Raw genomic sequence first — 15,804 nt, 5'->3', positions numbered from 1 at the left:
TGCATTCTCATTTTATGCACCCAAATTGTGGAATGCACTGCCAGTTTACATTAGGGATGCAACCTCAGCAAATATGTTCAAGTCAAGACTAAAAACCCATCTTTTTAATATTGCCTTTAAATGACTAAATAATTAAATTACGATTATAAAAACCTATCCTTTTAATATTGCATTTAAGTTACAAAATAATTTAATTAAGATTATATAATGATTAAAGCACTTTGAGCTGCAACGTTTGCAGGAAAAGCGCTATACAAATAAAGTTATTATTATTATTATTATTATTATTATTACTATTATTAAGAAACAGTGAAACAGCTACAGGTTGAATGCAATGGTGAACAGGTGGGTTTTAAGGGCAGCTTTGAATATGTCCAGGGTTGGAGAGACACGGATATCCTTGGGTAGAGAGTTCCAGCGGGTGGGGGCTGCCACACTGAAGGCTCTGTACCCAAAGGTCTGGAGTTTGGGTAGGATGAGGAGGCCCGTGTTAGAGGACCTCAGAGTTCTGGATGGGGTGTAGTGGTGCAGGAGATGGGAGAGGTACTGGGGGCCAGGCCATGGAGGAATTTATAGGTGAGCAGGAGGAGTTTGAATGTGATGCGGTGTTTGCCTGGGAGCCAGTGCAGACAAGCGAGGATGGGGGTGATGTGCTGCCAGGGCTTGGTGCGGGTGAGAACCCAGGCAGCGGAGTTATGCACGCACTGGAGCCTGTCCAGGGCAGTGTCTGGTAACCCGGACAGGACTCCATTCCAATAGTCCAGGCGGGAGAAAATGAAGGCATGGATGAGTGTCGCTGTGACGGAGTCTGACAGAGATGGCCGGAGTCTGGAGATGTTCTTGAGGTGGAAGAAGGCGGATTTAGTGATGGATTTGATATGTGATTGGAATGATTGAGTGTGAATTATAGTGAACATGAAGACCAATAGAAGAGAGACATTGGCACCTATGCTTACATGCGTGACACAGCAGAAACAGTAACCCCCATAAATATCCACTTAATTTTTTTGGTGTGATCTTTTCAATAGCATGTGCTAAAGTTTTCCATTTGGCTCTGAATCGCATGTTGCGTCTGTATGTGGTGGAGCACAGAGAGAAAGACTGTTCCCTGGTCGACTCAGCCTCGGTCATCTCTAATGCAGCATCTCCTTCGTCCATTCACTACCCTGGCATTTCCTATGATGTGTAATTTAATCTATGACAAGCATGAAACATGGAGAACCAATTGCAACCAAAAGATCTGACTTGCCGATAAGCCGAGTGCATCTGGTCAGGGAGCTCGGGGATCATGGAGAGAGCAACCAGTGATGGCCGTGCAAAATTGACTTCACTTGCAGCCCAAATTTAGCTGAGGAACAGTCTGTGAGATATATAAGTGTAAGTGATATTTAAGTGTAAGTGCTTTCATGGCAGACGGCGGGACACGCCTTGTCTGAGCCTCTCTACCCACGCCCAATCAGAAATCACAATTATGTGGTAACCAGATTGAAGATAGAAAGGATATATGCAAAGCATGCAGTCTTTGATGAAGCTCATAGCCTACTATCTCTGATAGTAGAATCCATGTTGTAATAGTTTCTCACTTATGAAATGAGGAATAAATAAGATCCATCGTTGGTCAACCTCAAACAGAACAGGTATGGTCCAATGGCTACACTTTTCTGTAACATGTTTGCAGGTAGGAATGCACATTCAGTAATACCATATATTTTGTCCCAGATGTCAAATGAAATCTTCTTTAAAAATATGCTAAGATTGTCACAATTAGTAGTCTATTACAGTGGTTGTCAACCTTTTTGGCTCACGAACCCCAAACAATGTATGTTAAGACCCCCTTTGTACTTCCTTGTAACTCCATATAACTCCTCTAGGCATCTGACCTGTTGTGTCCACACATAGGGTTAATTGGGGATACTCTGGGTTTGATTGCTTAATACTATGGTGATTCACGTATGATCGATTGCTCTGGGATTGTGATGTGAAGCCTAAGTGATGTGCCTATATATGTGATGTATTGCTCCTGTCTTGTTGTTGATACTTCAGTAAACACGGTGACGCTATGCTAGTGTGTTGCGTGCTTCTTACCCCAAACGGAACATGACCATTACATCTGACACGGCATCCCCTAATAATGCCTGAGTGTCGAGGTGAAAAACAGATATCTCCCTGTTGCGCCTGTCAAAAGACAGTATGTGAACACTGTTAGTTGTATGTGTGTATGTGTTTGTGTGAGGGGGGGGGGGGGGGGGGGCGTGGAAGTCCCAGAGTCAGTGAGAGGCAGGGGGCTTGTTTGTGAGGCCCACTGCTATGGGGAAGAAACTGTCCAGGTGGTGCAAGGTTTTGGTCTTGATAGAGACCATTCTTTATGGTCATCCCATTCAGAATGTTGATTGCAATTAACCCAAACTGTGTTGGGTATTCTCTCTAGCACCACACACACACACACTCACACACACACGCACGCACGCACACACACACACACACACACACACACACACACACACACGCACACACACACACACACACACACACACACACACACACACACAATCTATAATATTAAGAATGGACAGATGCTTAATGTTCACTGTTTCCTTCCACTTTTAGCAAGCACACACTGTATGTGCAACATTGAAACAAACACTTTTCTGCGTGAGGCTGTGCCATAACTGCATTGCATTCTAAAAGAGCACTCTCTCTGCCTCTAGCTTTATCGTTTTTGTGAAGCCTATTTATACTATTCCTTGACTGTGCACTGTGCAAGGGATCTTTAAGAAGTCTTGGAGGCTTTTACTCGACCTCCTCAAGTGAAATGTCAGTGGGCTCTTGGGCTAGTCAAACAACACCCAAACATTAACATCTGTCTTGGGCTTCCTTCAGCTAGCATCTGACCCCATTCACATTACACACAGGATATATGGGGCAGGGATAGGCCTTCTCCTTCTATTCTACTTGGTAGGCCAGGGATACTGTACATGACATATCAGAAAAGAAGATAAACATATATTTATATCTAAATAATGTTATATAAGTCATAAAAACCTCCTCCAACACTATATTGTTTTTGATGTTGTTGTGGTATCTATTATATATCTATTTAATTGTTGCGCTTTTTCAAGCTAATAGTTTAAAGGACTAGTTTTAACCAATACATGACAATTTAACGCTCCTGTCAACAATTTACCCAGGGCAACCTCAGAATTAACAGAAACATAATCCATGCATGTTGGTCTGACTACAGTGAAAACAGAAATGTATATTGTAGCTGTAATTAAGAGTCTCAAATGAAGGGGAAAAGGTCACATTTTTAAAATGTATTTCAACAAGACTTTATTTTCAGTTTGGTCTTTTGTTAAAAAAAGGTACATGGCATTATGATACAAAAAATACCTCCACCAAGTGTTCTCTGCATTCAAAAGTAAAAAAAAAGTGAAAACCCAATTTTATGTAACTAACTGCAGTTAGTAAACCAGGGTTTAACCTTATAACTATGGTACTGTACCTAAGTCAAAGCCAGATGTAGGAAAAAGAGAACGAGGGGTAAATGCAACACAAAAAGTAAAGCAAGATGACCACAGTCATTTTCATAATTCCTTTTATTGGCCAATATTGGCTCCAATAGTCTAGTGGTTGTGGCTTTAGTCAGCTAAGACCTTAGTTGGCGACCCCCTGAACACCCAGCAGTGTGCCAATGTTTAGTATTCTAACACAAAGAGAACACTGTGAAACTAGAAATCATGAGTTTACTGCTGTATTTGTAGTCTCTTGATTACCACTAGTTAATACCTTTGGTCCATGAAGATAATTGTTATCATGCCAAATACTTCACAGTATGCTAGCTATTCCAAATTTCAGTTGGTACTTAAAAATGGCTACATGTCCTTAGACATGATCTGCTTTCTCTTCGAGTCTGGATTCATTCTACCTTGCTAAGAGGAAGACGATGTCAGACCCCGCGTTTAATTTAATTCCAGATGAAGATGGAAATCTACTTTTTCCCTTGTATATTCCAATAATGCAGTTCTCAAAAATGCTCGCAAACCACTCAGGGACTTATGGAGGGCTTAAAGGGATAACCCAATTTAGTCATCTGGCTTGAGTTCTGTCTTATAGCACTGTTGCACACGAGCAACTAGGTCTTGATCGAGTGTAACTGGAAGTACAATGTTAGCCCTGTATGTTTTCAGCTCATAACTTCAGCAATACTGTGCAATCGACCACTCGTCAGCAGCAGTCTGTCAAAGTTGATCCCTATTTGGCTGCCTTACAGCTGCTACTGCTGTTCATGACCAATATTTCCTCTCAGTTCTTAAGGTTTTACTCCAACAATGATGCAATCATGGGCACTTGGCTGTAGAGATGGAAAGCTGTGGGCATTGTGTTTTGAACACTGCACTGCAAATTTGCGCTCCCTGACATAATCTCTATACTGTATCATAAACTGTACTAAACATTTCAATATGAGAATTTCATCCAACATACACTGTACATTGAACAAAGATTGGGTGAGGGGAATGTTGGGGGGTTACATACTGTATCAACGCTGTATCTCTCAGAAGAGACACAAAATAAAACACTTTTGAAAAGAAAATATGAAAATACAATATGCCACATACAGTGACAAAGAATGACATTAGGAAAAGAAAAAAACAAACACATTGTTAAAAGAACGCATACGGTATATTCATTAAAACTATTGTTTTTTATGGCTTTTGATTATCTACTAATCTCAGCTATTCATGAAGGATGGGTGACAGTCAGGGACACCTACATTCATTGTAGGTCGTATGCCTTAATCACAAATGTAAAAGATTTGATCACAGTTTGTAAAGTTGAAAAGCACTCTGCAGGATTGTTAGTAAGAGGGTAGGTAAGCTTTAGGTCCTATGGTAAGAGAAAAGATACATACAGTATAAGTAACACTTGTAAGATGTATTTCAAAGAACAGGGTCTTCTAGTCAGCAAGCTAACTTTTCTAAATATTCTAAACACACAATATCTAGGTTGATCGTTTTAAGATGAACAGTAAAGTTAGCTTGCTAGCTAACCTAACTCTGTGAAATACCCTTGAGTTTGAGAGGGAGATCTGACAAGGGTTATCTTTTTTCTTGGTTGTTTTCTGTCAATCATTAAGTTTGGGGTAGAATTGTTCTTGCAAATAACAACCCTCTGTGATTCATTGTTATCCATGTTGATGCCATTTTAGCCATTTCATATAAGCTGCAATGTACCGTTTATACAATGGCCAGGTTTATGGGTGATGGGTTTCTGTCAAAGATCATAGATTTCAACTCCAAATGTACTCTGTTACCCACTGGACAGGAGCATAACTGCTCTTAATAATCTCTCACTTTCACGCACATAGTATCTATGGAGGACAAACCAAACCTTGTTGTCTCTGTCACAATTGCTGCTGTAGTTGTTGGGTTTGACCAACAGTCTGTATAACATAAATGGACAGTTATTGAAAATGATTAATAATTACAAAATATATGACATTTTTTTATCATTGTAATATGAAAATGAGCTTTTACAGTATGTATTTATTGTAAGAACTGTTATCAAAGTTTTGGTAATGTAATGAGCTCATGCTAGTTAATGTGAGTTAAGTCCCAACATGTGTCTTTCGTTTATTGCTGTTGATGTTGATGGGTTTGTTGTTGTTTTTTTCTCTTTGGTGGTTGTTATGTAGGTTTGACACTCTGGGCTTATCAAGCCAAGGCCTTCCCCCCACTACTGCTGGGCCTTGAAGCAGTAGACACCGTAGAGCTTGTGCTTCTTGTCGGGGAATCCCACAAAGCGCACGGCTGCCTCAGTAGGGCTACAGTTCTTGCGGGGATTGGAGATAGGGTAGCGGACACTGCCATCAGCCAGCCAGCCAGAGTCGCAGCGGTCAAACCCTTGCACCTTCCAGGCGTAGTACATGTGGCCCACCTTGGCGATCTCGGAGCCGTCGTCCTGGCACGCCAGCACGGCCTGGTCAAAGGTCAGTTTGTGGGGCTGCACCAGCCAATAGAAACGGCCTAGAGTAAGAAGCGTGAAGGTGTCAAGCTGGGTTAGATATGATGAGCAGACATCTGAAATGTGACATTCCTAAAATAATGAGAAGAATAACTGCCCATCTTTATATTTAATTCATACTCATATACATGTACATGTACATTGATATACATTGATCAACTTACAGCAAGGGCAAAACATTGCATGAATGACTCGAATAGTGAATCATACTACGTCTCTTCCACAAACAGCTGAAATACAACTACTGTAATAAGCACAAAACACAAACTAACCCTTCTCTCCGGAGGTGAAACAGAAGACATCGTAGAGGCTCTTGGACTTGTCACGTAGCCCGTAGTTCCTGAGGCCTGGCCCGGCGCTGGTACCACCACAAGGGCCACGGGGGTTGTTGATGGGGTACTGCACAGAGCCGTCATTCAGCCAGCCGGCGTTGCACCAGTCCAGACCTGCCCTCCAGGCCTCGTAGAGCTGGTCAAAGTTGGCTACAGAGGAGGCCTGGTCCTGACAGGCCTTCTCGGCGTCCGGGAAGTTGAGGTTGTAGCGGCCCAGATGTGGGGAGTAAGGGAACACCACCCCTGGGAACGATTAAAGAAGGTCAGAGTTAATGTCACAGTGACCTTAAGCCCTGAGACTGAAGGGCTGCCCCACTCATGAAATTAACTATTGAAATGAAACAAACTATTGGAAGATAACTTGTTCCTTGTTGACGAGTTTGGAAAGATAGCTTTCTATTTTTATCTCTCTATTTTTTGCACATGTAATAATAATAATAAACTCAGTATGCATATAAACCCACAATCGTTTTCTACAATGTCAATTACAAGTCCATACAGTAAAATGTAACTGTAAAAAACGAAGTGCAAAAAAATATAAACAAAGTAGAATTTAAGCGTAAAAACAGGCATGGGTGTACAAATAACATAATACACAATAATGCATTTCAAAAACATATTGTTCACAGTCCTTTCTTCCTTTTAAAACAGTGGCACCATTTAGAAAAATTAGATATCAGTAAAAAAATATATTAGCAGTTTTTTAATTTTAAATGTTCATGGTGTATGCTTTATAACACTCAATTATTACTCTGATTTATAGTTACAGCCATCCAGTAGGATGCAGAACATGTGTGGTCTCTCAGTCTAGACCATTCTAATCATTAGGGAATAGGCTTGCTGAAATAGTCTCACATAGCCACATATGCGTCCAAGTCTCGTTCTCACTCAGTGATTGTGAAAGAAAGCCTGAAGATCGAGATCCTGATATATGATCTGCTAGTATGTGTCAGTGAGTGTAAGCCGATTAATCACTTCCTTCCAGCAGCTAGGCTACTTGTCAGTGTTAAAAGAGCCATCGTCTCCAGACTTTGCTAACTAGACACATTTCGTGTCTGTCCCACAGCAGGGAATGAGAAATCTCATGCAAGCTAGGTGTGAACTCTTCTCCCTATTCCAGACAAGCTAGTCATGTTGTAATTACTTGGCTGCAACAAAGGAAGGTTTTATACTATATGGTCCCTAATGATGAACTGTGTGCGCCAAATGGAATATCAGGTGTTGGATACACAATAATTCATTAGGGGGTTGAATCATGTTATTCGACAGCTGTGTTCCCCAAAAGATAGAAAAAAAAGTTCATCGTTCTGCAATGGTAGTTCCCTGACATAACATTTTCCAGTTGTCCACACCTCTATTGTTGTCCGGTGTTTTTACGAGTGATCCGGCCTCCACCCAAACTGGCACAGAATAGATATTTCAACTTTTATAGCTTTTGAAATGTCAACTCTTTTTTTCCCCTCATTATTTGGACTGAATGAACCTGAGATTAGATTATTTGACCAACAATGTAAAACATCCCCTGTAACAGAGCCATTAAGCATCCATAGCAAGCCTCTGATGAAAATACAGTTTAACCTACTACTGTACAAACTACAGTACATCATGTACTGTCAGATATGCGGCCTTAATCAAGAGAACATTTTGACTTGATTACATTGAGAGAAAATCCAAAACAGCATGAGGCTAGTTATGCCAGGTTGTTTTCATTATGGCTAAAGATCTAGCTTTTCTCTGTCGTTTCCCTTTTATAACCCCCTCTTGTGAGCCAAATCTACTAGGGCGGGCTTAGCCCAGATGTTAGAACTGGGGACTTGTAATATCACTGGATGCATTTTAGGCTGACTCAGTTTTACCAAGATTATGTAAAACTGCAAAAAGTTAAAAGTCTCTATGTATTTGTGTCACATCGAAAAAAGGAAGAACAAGACTTCTTTCATGATTATGCAAATATAATGTGTAAGTAGGATGTTTGGTTAATTGTAGAGATGGATTTGAGCAGATGGGAAATGTGTGTTAGTTTACTGCTGTACAACTCCGCTCCAATTTGATCGGAATGGAATCATATCAACAATGAGTAAATTAACAAAAGCTTTTTGTCTATTGTGTTGAAAACAAGGTGAAGAAAGCCTGTTAGAACTTTTTCTTAGGTCTGTGTCCAAACAATAATATCTGCCAGATGGCAATAACAGAATAACGAATACAAAATACATACAAAATAATACAGTCAGTGATGAGTATGATATGAGACTATGTGATGAAATGATGATGATGATGATGATGATGATGATGACAACGATGATGATGATGATGATGATGATGATGATGCCCATTGCTGAGCTGATGATTGAGATGACCATGATAGTAAAAAAAGAGAGGATTTACCATCGCTGAGGCTAGTAACACTACCTTCCACCTCCAAAATTACATCCTGAATGACGTCGTCCATGCCGTCGATGACCTCACACCGGAACTTGCCCATGTCTTCCTGGGTGATGTCGGAGATGACCAATGAGGCGTCGTCCTGGTCGGCCTCCAGCAGCTGGATACGCCCATTAAAGTTGCCGTAGCTCTTCTTGTGGAAGCCCATGGACACCAGCACGTCTTCCTCCTGTGACTCGTCGGCAGACAGTTTGGTCCACTTGATCCTCATACCCATGCTGCCGAAGGACATGCCGGACTCGCGGAGAAGCCGGCAAGGAAGGGTTACATTTCCACCGAGGCTGGCTAACACCCGGGGCTGCACGTCGAGCTCCAGGGCAGTCTCGAGCTCCAGGGCAGTCTCTGAATGGCAGGGAGAGAAGGATGGTAGAAGTTAGGTGGTTAGTGAGGCAGCAGAATAATAAATGTGCAATAAGCTCTGGGTGCCAGTTAAGATATGCCTGGACTGGTTCCAGTCCAGAGTAACACAAGTAAAATCATTTCTAAGGAGAACATCCAAATGTACTAGAATTGAGATTGATTAACCACAAATAACTGTGGTTTAGCCTGTATGGTTGGCAAGCTTACATACAGCAAAGTACACAATTATCTCATAAAAATGCCCCTATAAAATGCTTTATACTCTACCATTTCCCCCACAATGACCTGTGTCTTGGGCATGAACAATCATAATGATTGCTATGATTGTTGCTGTGAAAGTACCATACTGTGAGATCCTCTATTTGTCGCAAGTGAGGTAAAGGGAATGAGGCAGTCTCAATGATGCGGTCGTTAGAGGTGGCAAGTGTGCCAGTGTATTTTGGTATTGTTATTTATCACCATCTTTATCATAATAATTGCACATATCTTTCTGGATTTAGGTGAAAATACAGACCTCTGCACTCTATGTCCCTGTATGTGTTTCAATGGAGAGGGAGCTGCATAAAGGTCACCTGTCTCCAAGGTTTAAGCAACATGCAGTATTACTTGTTGCGATCAAATATGACATTGATGGTATTACTATACTACGTTAGGCTGTGTAATTATGAAGGGATACACACACACACACCCTACTCTCTCTACAGAGGTGAGTGCACTCCTAGCATCAAAGTGGCACTGCAGGCCTGATTAGATTCAGGCTTTGGTTACTAGCCAGTCTTCCTGTCTCTCGAGCAAATCATCTACAGCTGGATTTCACCAAACTATACCGTTCAGTGCTATAGATAACATCGCCAGCCCTGGCAGCAGTTATCAAACACTAGGCTATTCTGCACATTAGCCCCAGAGATTAAATGTTTATCTTTCATCCGCTCCAGCTGACTTGTGTGAAACACGAGTTGGGCGTCCCTCCAAGGCATGGAAACAAAGTGTTCTATTCAGGGGTTTAACAAAAGAAAGGTGACAATAATACTTACATATGTATATATTTCTAGATATATACAGCACCAGTCAAAAGTTTGGACACACTTTTTGGACACACTTTCTCATTCAATTGAATGTCCAAAACTTTGGACTATATACCTTTATGCTTACGTTATGGGCCTTAGTCATTCTTTCCATCTCTCACTCCCTCCCCCTATCCCTCCTTTCTACCCAGGCCACCCTTCAGTTCACAGGGATAGGTCCTATTACTCACTCCACATGCGGTTCCCACAATCTCCCTGACCTCCCGGGCCTGTTAGGACTTGATGGGGCTCATATATATTGGAGGACACCACGCAACATTCTCCTGCACAGCTTAGCCCAGATGGGACCTGATGGATGTACTTGACCCTTGACTTTTTTACTTGTTCTCACCACTGGTGCTGGTGCAGGTGCTGCCCCATCCAATAAACCTGTGAGTAGGGCTGTAGACAGACAGCGCAGCCGCCTCTGATCACCAATTATTTTTAGTTTTTAGAACTCTATGTCAATTTATATTTGTATGTATTTGGATTGACTGTAAAAAAAACTGCCTCGCAGGGAAAAATAATCTCTACATATCAGCAACATTCATCTTACCCTTGGTTTTGTACTGTATCAGAGCTCATCAGCTATAATTCAATGACGTGCAAATATAGCTCAGAGGCATATACTTGGTCTGTAGAATGTTCTCATAATGTAATATAGATGTGAACTAAGTGTGCATTTGGAAATATGTGTGTGAAATGTAGCAGGGAATCACCTATTGTTCTGAGCAGACCATGCCTAGAGAAACCATGAGCACTTTTGTAATAAAAAAGCGGAAAGGCTTTTGTAACAAACTAGTGGAAAGTCTCCATTCAGAGGCATAGATCAAATATGTCAGTACTGTGTAGGGACCCCAGAGTCATCCTAGCAGTATTGAGTATTCTGAAGAACAGAACATCCTCCACCCTCCCTCCCTTCTCTCTCTCTGTCTGTCTTTCTCTCTCTGGATGTATTTAATTCACGCCTATCTAGCCCTAAATCTGCCTCTCCCTCTTTCTCTCTCCCCCTCTCTGTCTCTCTCTCATTCTCTCTCTGGAGCTCTGTTCTGCTGTCTGGACTGGCGGACCCTCACTCGGAGAGCAGTATAACCACAACAAAGCCATGACTGGAAAACCATTCCCCTGTTCTTCTACTGGCAAAACCTTTCCCATATGTGCTATTACGCACTTCCAGTCACTCCAGGTTCACTGCCTTCCGCTCTAATCATCACCCACCCCCCACCCCCTCCCCCTACCTTCCTGAAATCTCCCCATACCCCTCACACCAGCCCCTACCCCATGTCCCCCCATTCCCCCACAGAACGCACACGTGGCTGGACTTCATAGCATGGCCAGCAGTTATACTGCTGAGTGGTTTAATGAACAGAAACCCCCGCCCCCCCATAACCCCTCCTTGTCAACACAGACCCCTCACCTCCATCTGGGCAGGGTGACCAGACAGGTACCACAAACACTTTCACAAGGTTGAAATAAGAAATACTTACTTCTGACTAATATTACTAATTAAAACAATGTTCGAGAAGATTTTCATAAAAAGTTCAGTGTTGCATGTTGAACAAAGTGCTGGAAGAGATCCTCTCTCTATGCCTATGACTCACGCCCTCTCTCTCTACCTCATAAATTCGACACTTGGGAGGCCTGTCGACTGAAGTTTGATTGGAAACCGAAAGTGCAGAATGACACCATCGCTCATCAAAAGAGCCCGGCCACGCTAAATCAAGACGACGTCAGTTCAGCTCCACACCCGCCCACCAGATGTGACATTGTTCTCGAATTTATGCCTCCTAAACGTTTCCGATTCGTATTCAGCAAACATACGAGAGTAAGAATAAAGAGCTTCCTTGTCTCTCGGGTTGTTCATTGTTCTAGTGTACGGCGCTCTTGAGCCATTGACTGTGGTTTCTAATTCTGGGAGAATGGACGGATTTACATGGTCGAAATGAGACATCCAAGAACAGGATGCAGATATGGTTGAGATAGTATCAAAGGAGATACTATAGAAAAAGACTATACATTACAGATACATTAGTAGATCCTTGGATACAGAAATGTCTGGTTTCTGTATCAGACCCGATGGGAAAACTGGCTTTCTTTCACTCCCTGCTACCTCAGTTATCAGCAGACCAGGACCCTGGACCCTTGAGGGTGTGTGGGCCCCAACCAACTGATGCACACTGCAATCATTGTCAGGCGACAGCTTGTGTTGACATGTGTTTAACCACTGGGCAAAGAGCAACGTTTTTTTTGGTCTGTCATACATCATGCCGTAGCTTATTTATACAAGACTGTTTTAGGTAAGGTCAAGGCTTTTCCCTAATTGTCAGATTTAAAATATACAAACGGGTAATTAAACCATTACCACCAAACCATCCCTCCCCCCACATGTTTTCTTAAGGGTGTGGGGGAGAATGAAAGAATGAAGAATAAGTAAATGAACACATGTGTTTGACAATAAAACATTTACATCGGCAGCCAAGATCTACTGATATGTTTACGATCATACACAGTTCTCTCTAAAAGGTTTGACTAACGACAAATTGACAACAGCTGTGTCTTAGAGAGTAGCTATATTATGGCAGGGTTATAAATTAACAGTCACATCATAATGGTCCAAACTCAACCATGTAACATGTATGTATATGTTCTGTGTCTGCAGGCATTTAAAAATGTTGTCCTAACCCTGTGTTTAGGGTTTGCCTGCTTGTGGTGTTCGAGAGGTTGAAGACACTAATGAATGTGTCACTAATTACCAAGCCTGAATCTGTAGGGAGTATACAAATGGAAAAGGTACAGTATGTTACACAGCTGTAACTGCAAGTATGTCATCGTCCAGTAGAAAGCCACGCCCACACTCTCCCACCAGCTAGACAAGCTCTCCTTACAACATCCTAGAACTCTACGGGCCAGCCTTGACACATGGAGATGGAGTTAACAAGTACAGCTGTGACCAGCCAGGCACACACCTACACACACACACACACACACACACACACACACACACACACACACACACACACACACACACATACACACACACACACACACACACACACACACACACACACACTTGTGTATATAATGTACAGTACACACAGACACAGTCAACATGGAGATGGAGTTAATAGGCACAGCTGTGACCAACCAGGCACACTCCTACACACACACACGCACATGCATTCACACACACAACCACACACACACTCACACACACTTTTGTATATAATATACAGTACACACAGACACAGTCAACATGGAGATGGAGTTAATAGGCACAGCTGTGACCAACCAGGCACACACCTACACACACACGCACACACACACACACACACACACACACACTCTGGGAAAGGTATTTTGATGTCAGTGTGACGCCTTGGCTGTTGCCTTGGTCTTATAAACGTCTTAAACTTCCTCTTCAAACATCATAAAATATACCATAGCAACGCTACAGCCCTCTCCTAAAACAAACTCCATACCCCTCCCAAGCTAACCTCCTTCCAACAAGCCTAAGCTCCCAGCCCCACCCACCAGTCCCAGTTTCAGTCCCAGCCCCCAGCCCCCAGCCTCCAGCCCCCCCCCGCCCCCAGCCCCTAGCCCCTAGCTCCCAGCTCCCAGCCCCCAGCCCCCAGCCCCCAGCCCCCAGCCTAAGTCCCAGCCCAAGAAAGCCACAGTTAACAGACCATTACCTCAGAGGGAAAGGCAGAGTCATTTGGACAGAGTTCAGCACAGGGCTCTATACATTTTGTTGGGGCCGTTAATCTTAACTCCATTCCTGTCAGACTGCATGTACCACAGAGGATTTCCAAATGCTCAGAGGGTCTGGGCGAGTCAGTGGAGCAGGCAACGCCCCTGGCATAGGCATACATTAAGACATCCCACTATGGAGAACATAAAGATCTACTGTATGGCGCTACAGGGCTGGGTGCCGGCCGGAGCCAAGGCTCTGACATCATGGGGCTGGATACACACACACACACACACACACACACACACACACATACACACACACATACACATACATCATACACCTCTGACATCATTACCAGCCCACAGGAGTAGACTAAACAGGAGCACGCCATCTCATGCACAGACTCTAAAGCCTGCATTTCCCAATAGACATGAAGTATCCCCCTATGTTGATGGAGCTTACACATCCAGACTCTAAAATCTTCAGAGTCAGCTTACACAGGACTGGAAAATGACATCTGATATCATTCTGTACTTAAACATGGGACATTGGCATAAGCTGGCTAAACCATTTCTCTCAGTAGTTTAATTTGACATATTTGGCCGTTTCAATAACATGTCTGTCTATTTAATATACAGGTGCAATTTGAAATGAAACTTGGTGGTGCCAACTAACAGGGCTCCCCCTCATATTTGTCCACTTTTTCTCCAAACCCAAAGTTAAGTGTGAGGGAGAAGAAAAAAAAACTACAGACATAGTTAAGGTGGCAATGCTAGATGTACATCTGAGTACGAAAAAATAGACCAGGTTGAGCTACTATGGAAACAAACAAAGACCCATTTGCTGTGTAAAACCAGTAGTTTGGGCCACATTATTTTCTGTGGGTAGTGAGCCTCTGTGAGGAAACGGATGATTGATTCCCAGTCAGTGGTGCCCCATATGCAGTAAGCCAGTGAGTCAATGGTGAGACACACTCTGTATGGTACCCCAGAGAGGGTTCCATTGCTAACCACTACAATGACCCTGCTGTTACATAAGTCTGTGGTACCACTTTACTAAGGTCCCATACAAGAATGCCATGCACACACGTGCACACGCTTACACAAGTGCACGTACACATTTGCACGTACACATTTGCACAGTGCATTTATACACTTACACAGAGCACCTACACATGTAGGGAGAAGACACACAAACTCTCTCTGCCTCTCTCTCTCTCTCACACACACACACACACACACACACACACACACACATGCATGCTTGCAAAAGCACACACACACACACACACACACACACACAATTTCCATCTTACCTGATTCGACAGGAGAAGCAGTGCTGTTAGCAGTGCCGTTGACCTCACCATACACACTTCTGGTCAGGGTCAGGGAAAGGAAAGCGGTGCAAAGCAGAGTGATCATTTTCTCTTTCTTTTTTTGTCACACCAAGGGGCCTCTTTGACTGGATATGCAAAAAAAAAAGGAAAAAAGAAAAATTGCACTCAATTATAAAGGTAACAAAGGTAAGAGAAGCAAGAGAGTTCTTTTGTTTGTTTATTTTCTTTCTTTCTTCTCTTCTTCTCTCTTTCCTCTCTTTGATGTGGTGTTGGTAACCCTGGTCTAGCAGCCGTCGGTGGTGCTACTGGAAAGTTTGGGCTCCTCAGAGGTCCACACAAGTGCCTTTTATTGAAGCCTAACATGGCTGAGACCACTCCCCCTCCCCTCAAAGCCCATCACCCTACACAGCCACATAGAGGCTTCCCTCAGCCACTTAATTTATTAACCCCCCCCCCCCCCCCCCCCCCGACCCCCCATACGTTCATTCACGTTGGTCTCCCCTCGGAACAGAGACACATTTTCAATAAAACTGAGGGCTGCCCTCAGGATGTCCCCCA

General features: G+C 42.9%; 1 protein-coding gene across 1 annotated transcript; it reads right to left on the bottom strand.

The window, feature by feature from the left end:
• Window positions 1–5,733: 5,733 nt before the first annotated feature.
• Window positions 5,734–15,331, bottom strand: hapln1a (hyaluronan and proteoglycan link protein 1a; the record flags this gene model as incomplete). Its single annotated transcript, XM_080531344.1, has 4 exons — window positions 5,734–6,023; window positions 6,294–6,596; window positions 8,739–9,137; window positions 15,226–15,331. 4 exons carry the CDS (start codon window positions 15,329–15,331, stop codon window positions 5,734–5,736), a joined length of 1,098 nt encoding a protein of 365 aa, XP_080387470.1.
• Between the last annotated feature and the right edge of the window lie 473 nt (window positions 15,332–15,804).

This window comes from Nansenia antarctica (genome assembly GCF_963989245.1).
Source record: "Nansenia antarctica genome assembly, chromosome: 5".
In the NCBI taxonomy this organism is placed as follows: Eukaryota; Metazoa; Chordata; class Actinopteri; order Argentiniformes; family Microstomatidae; genus Nansenia; species Nansenia antarctica.
The sequence above is the reverse complement of the archived record's forward strand: the minus strand, read 5'-3'. Positions and strand labels throughout refer to the sequence as shown.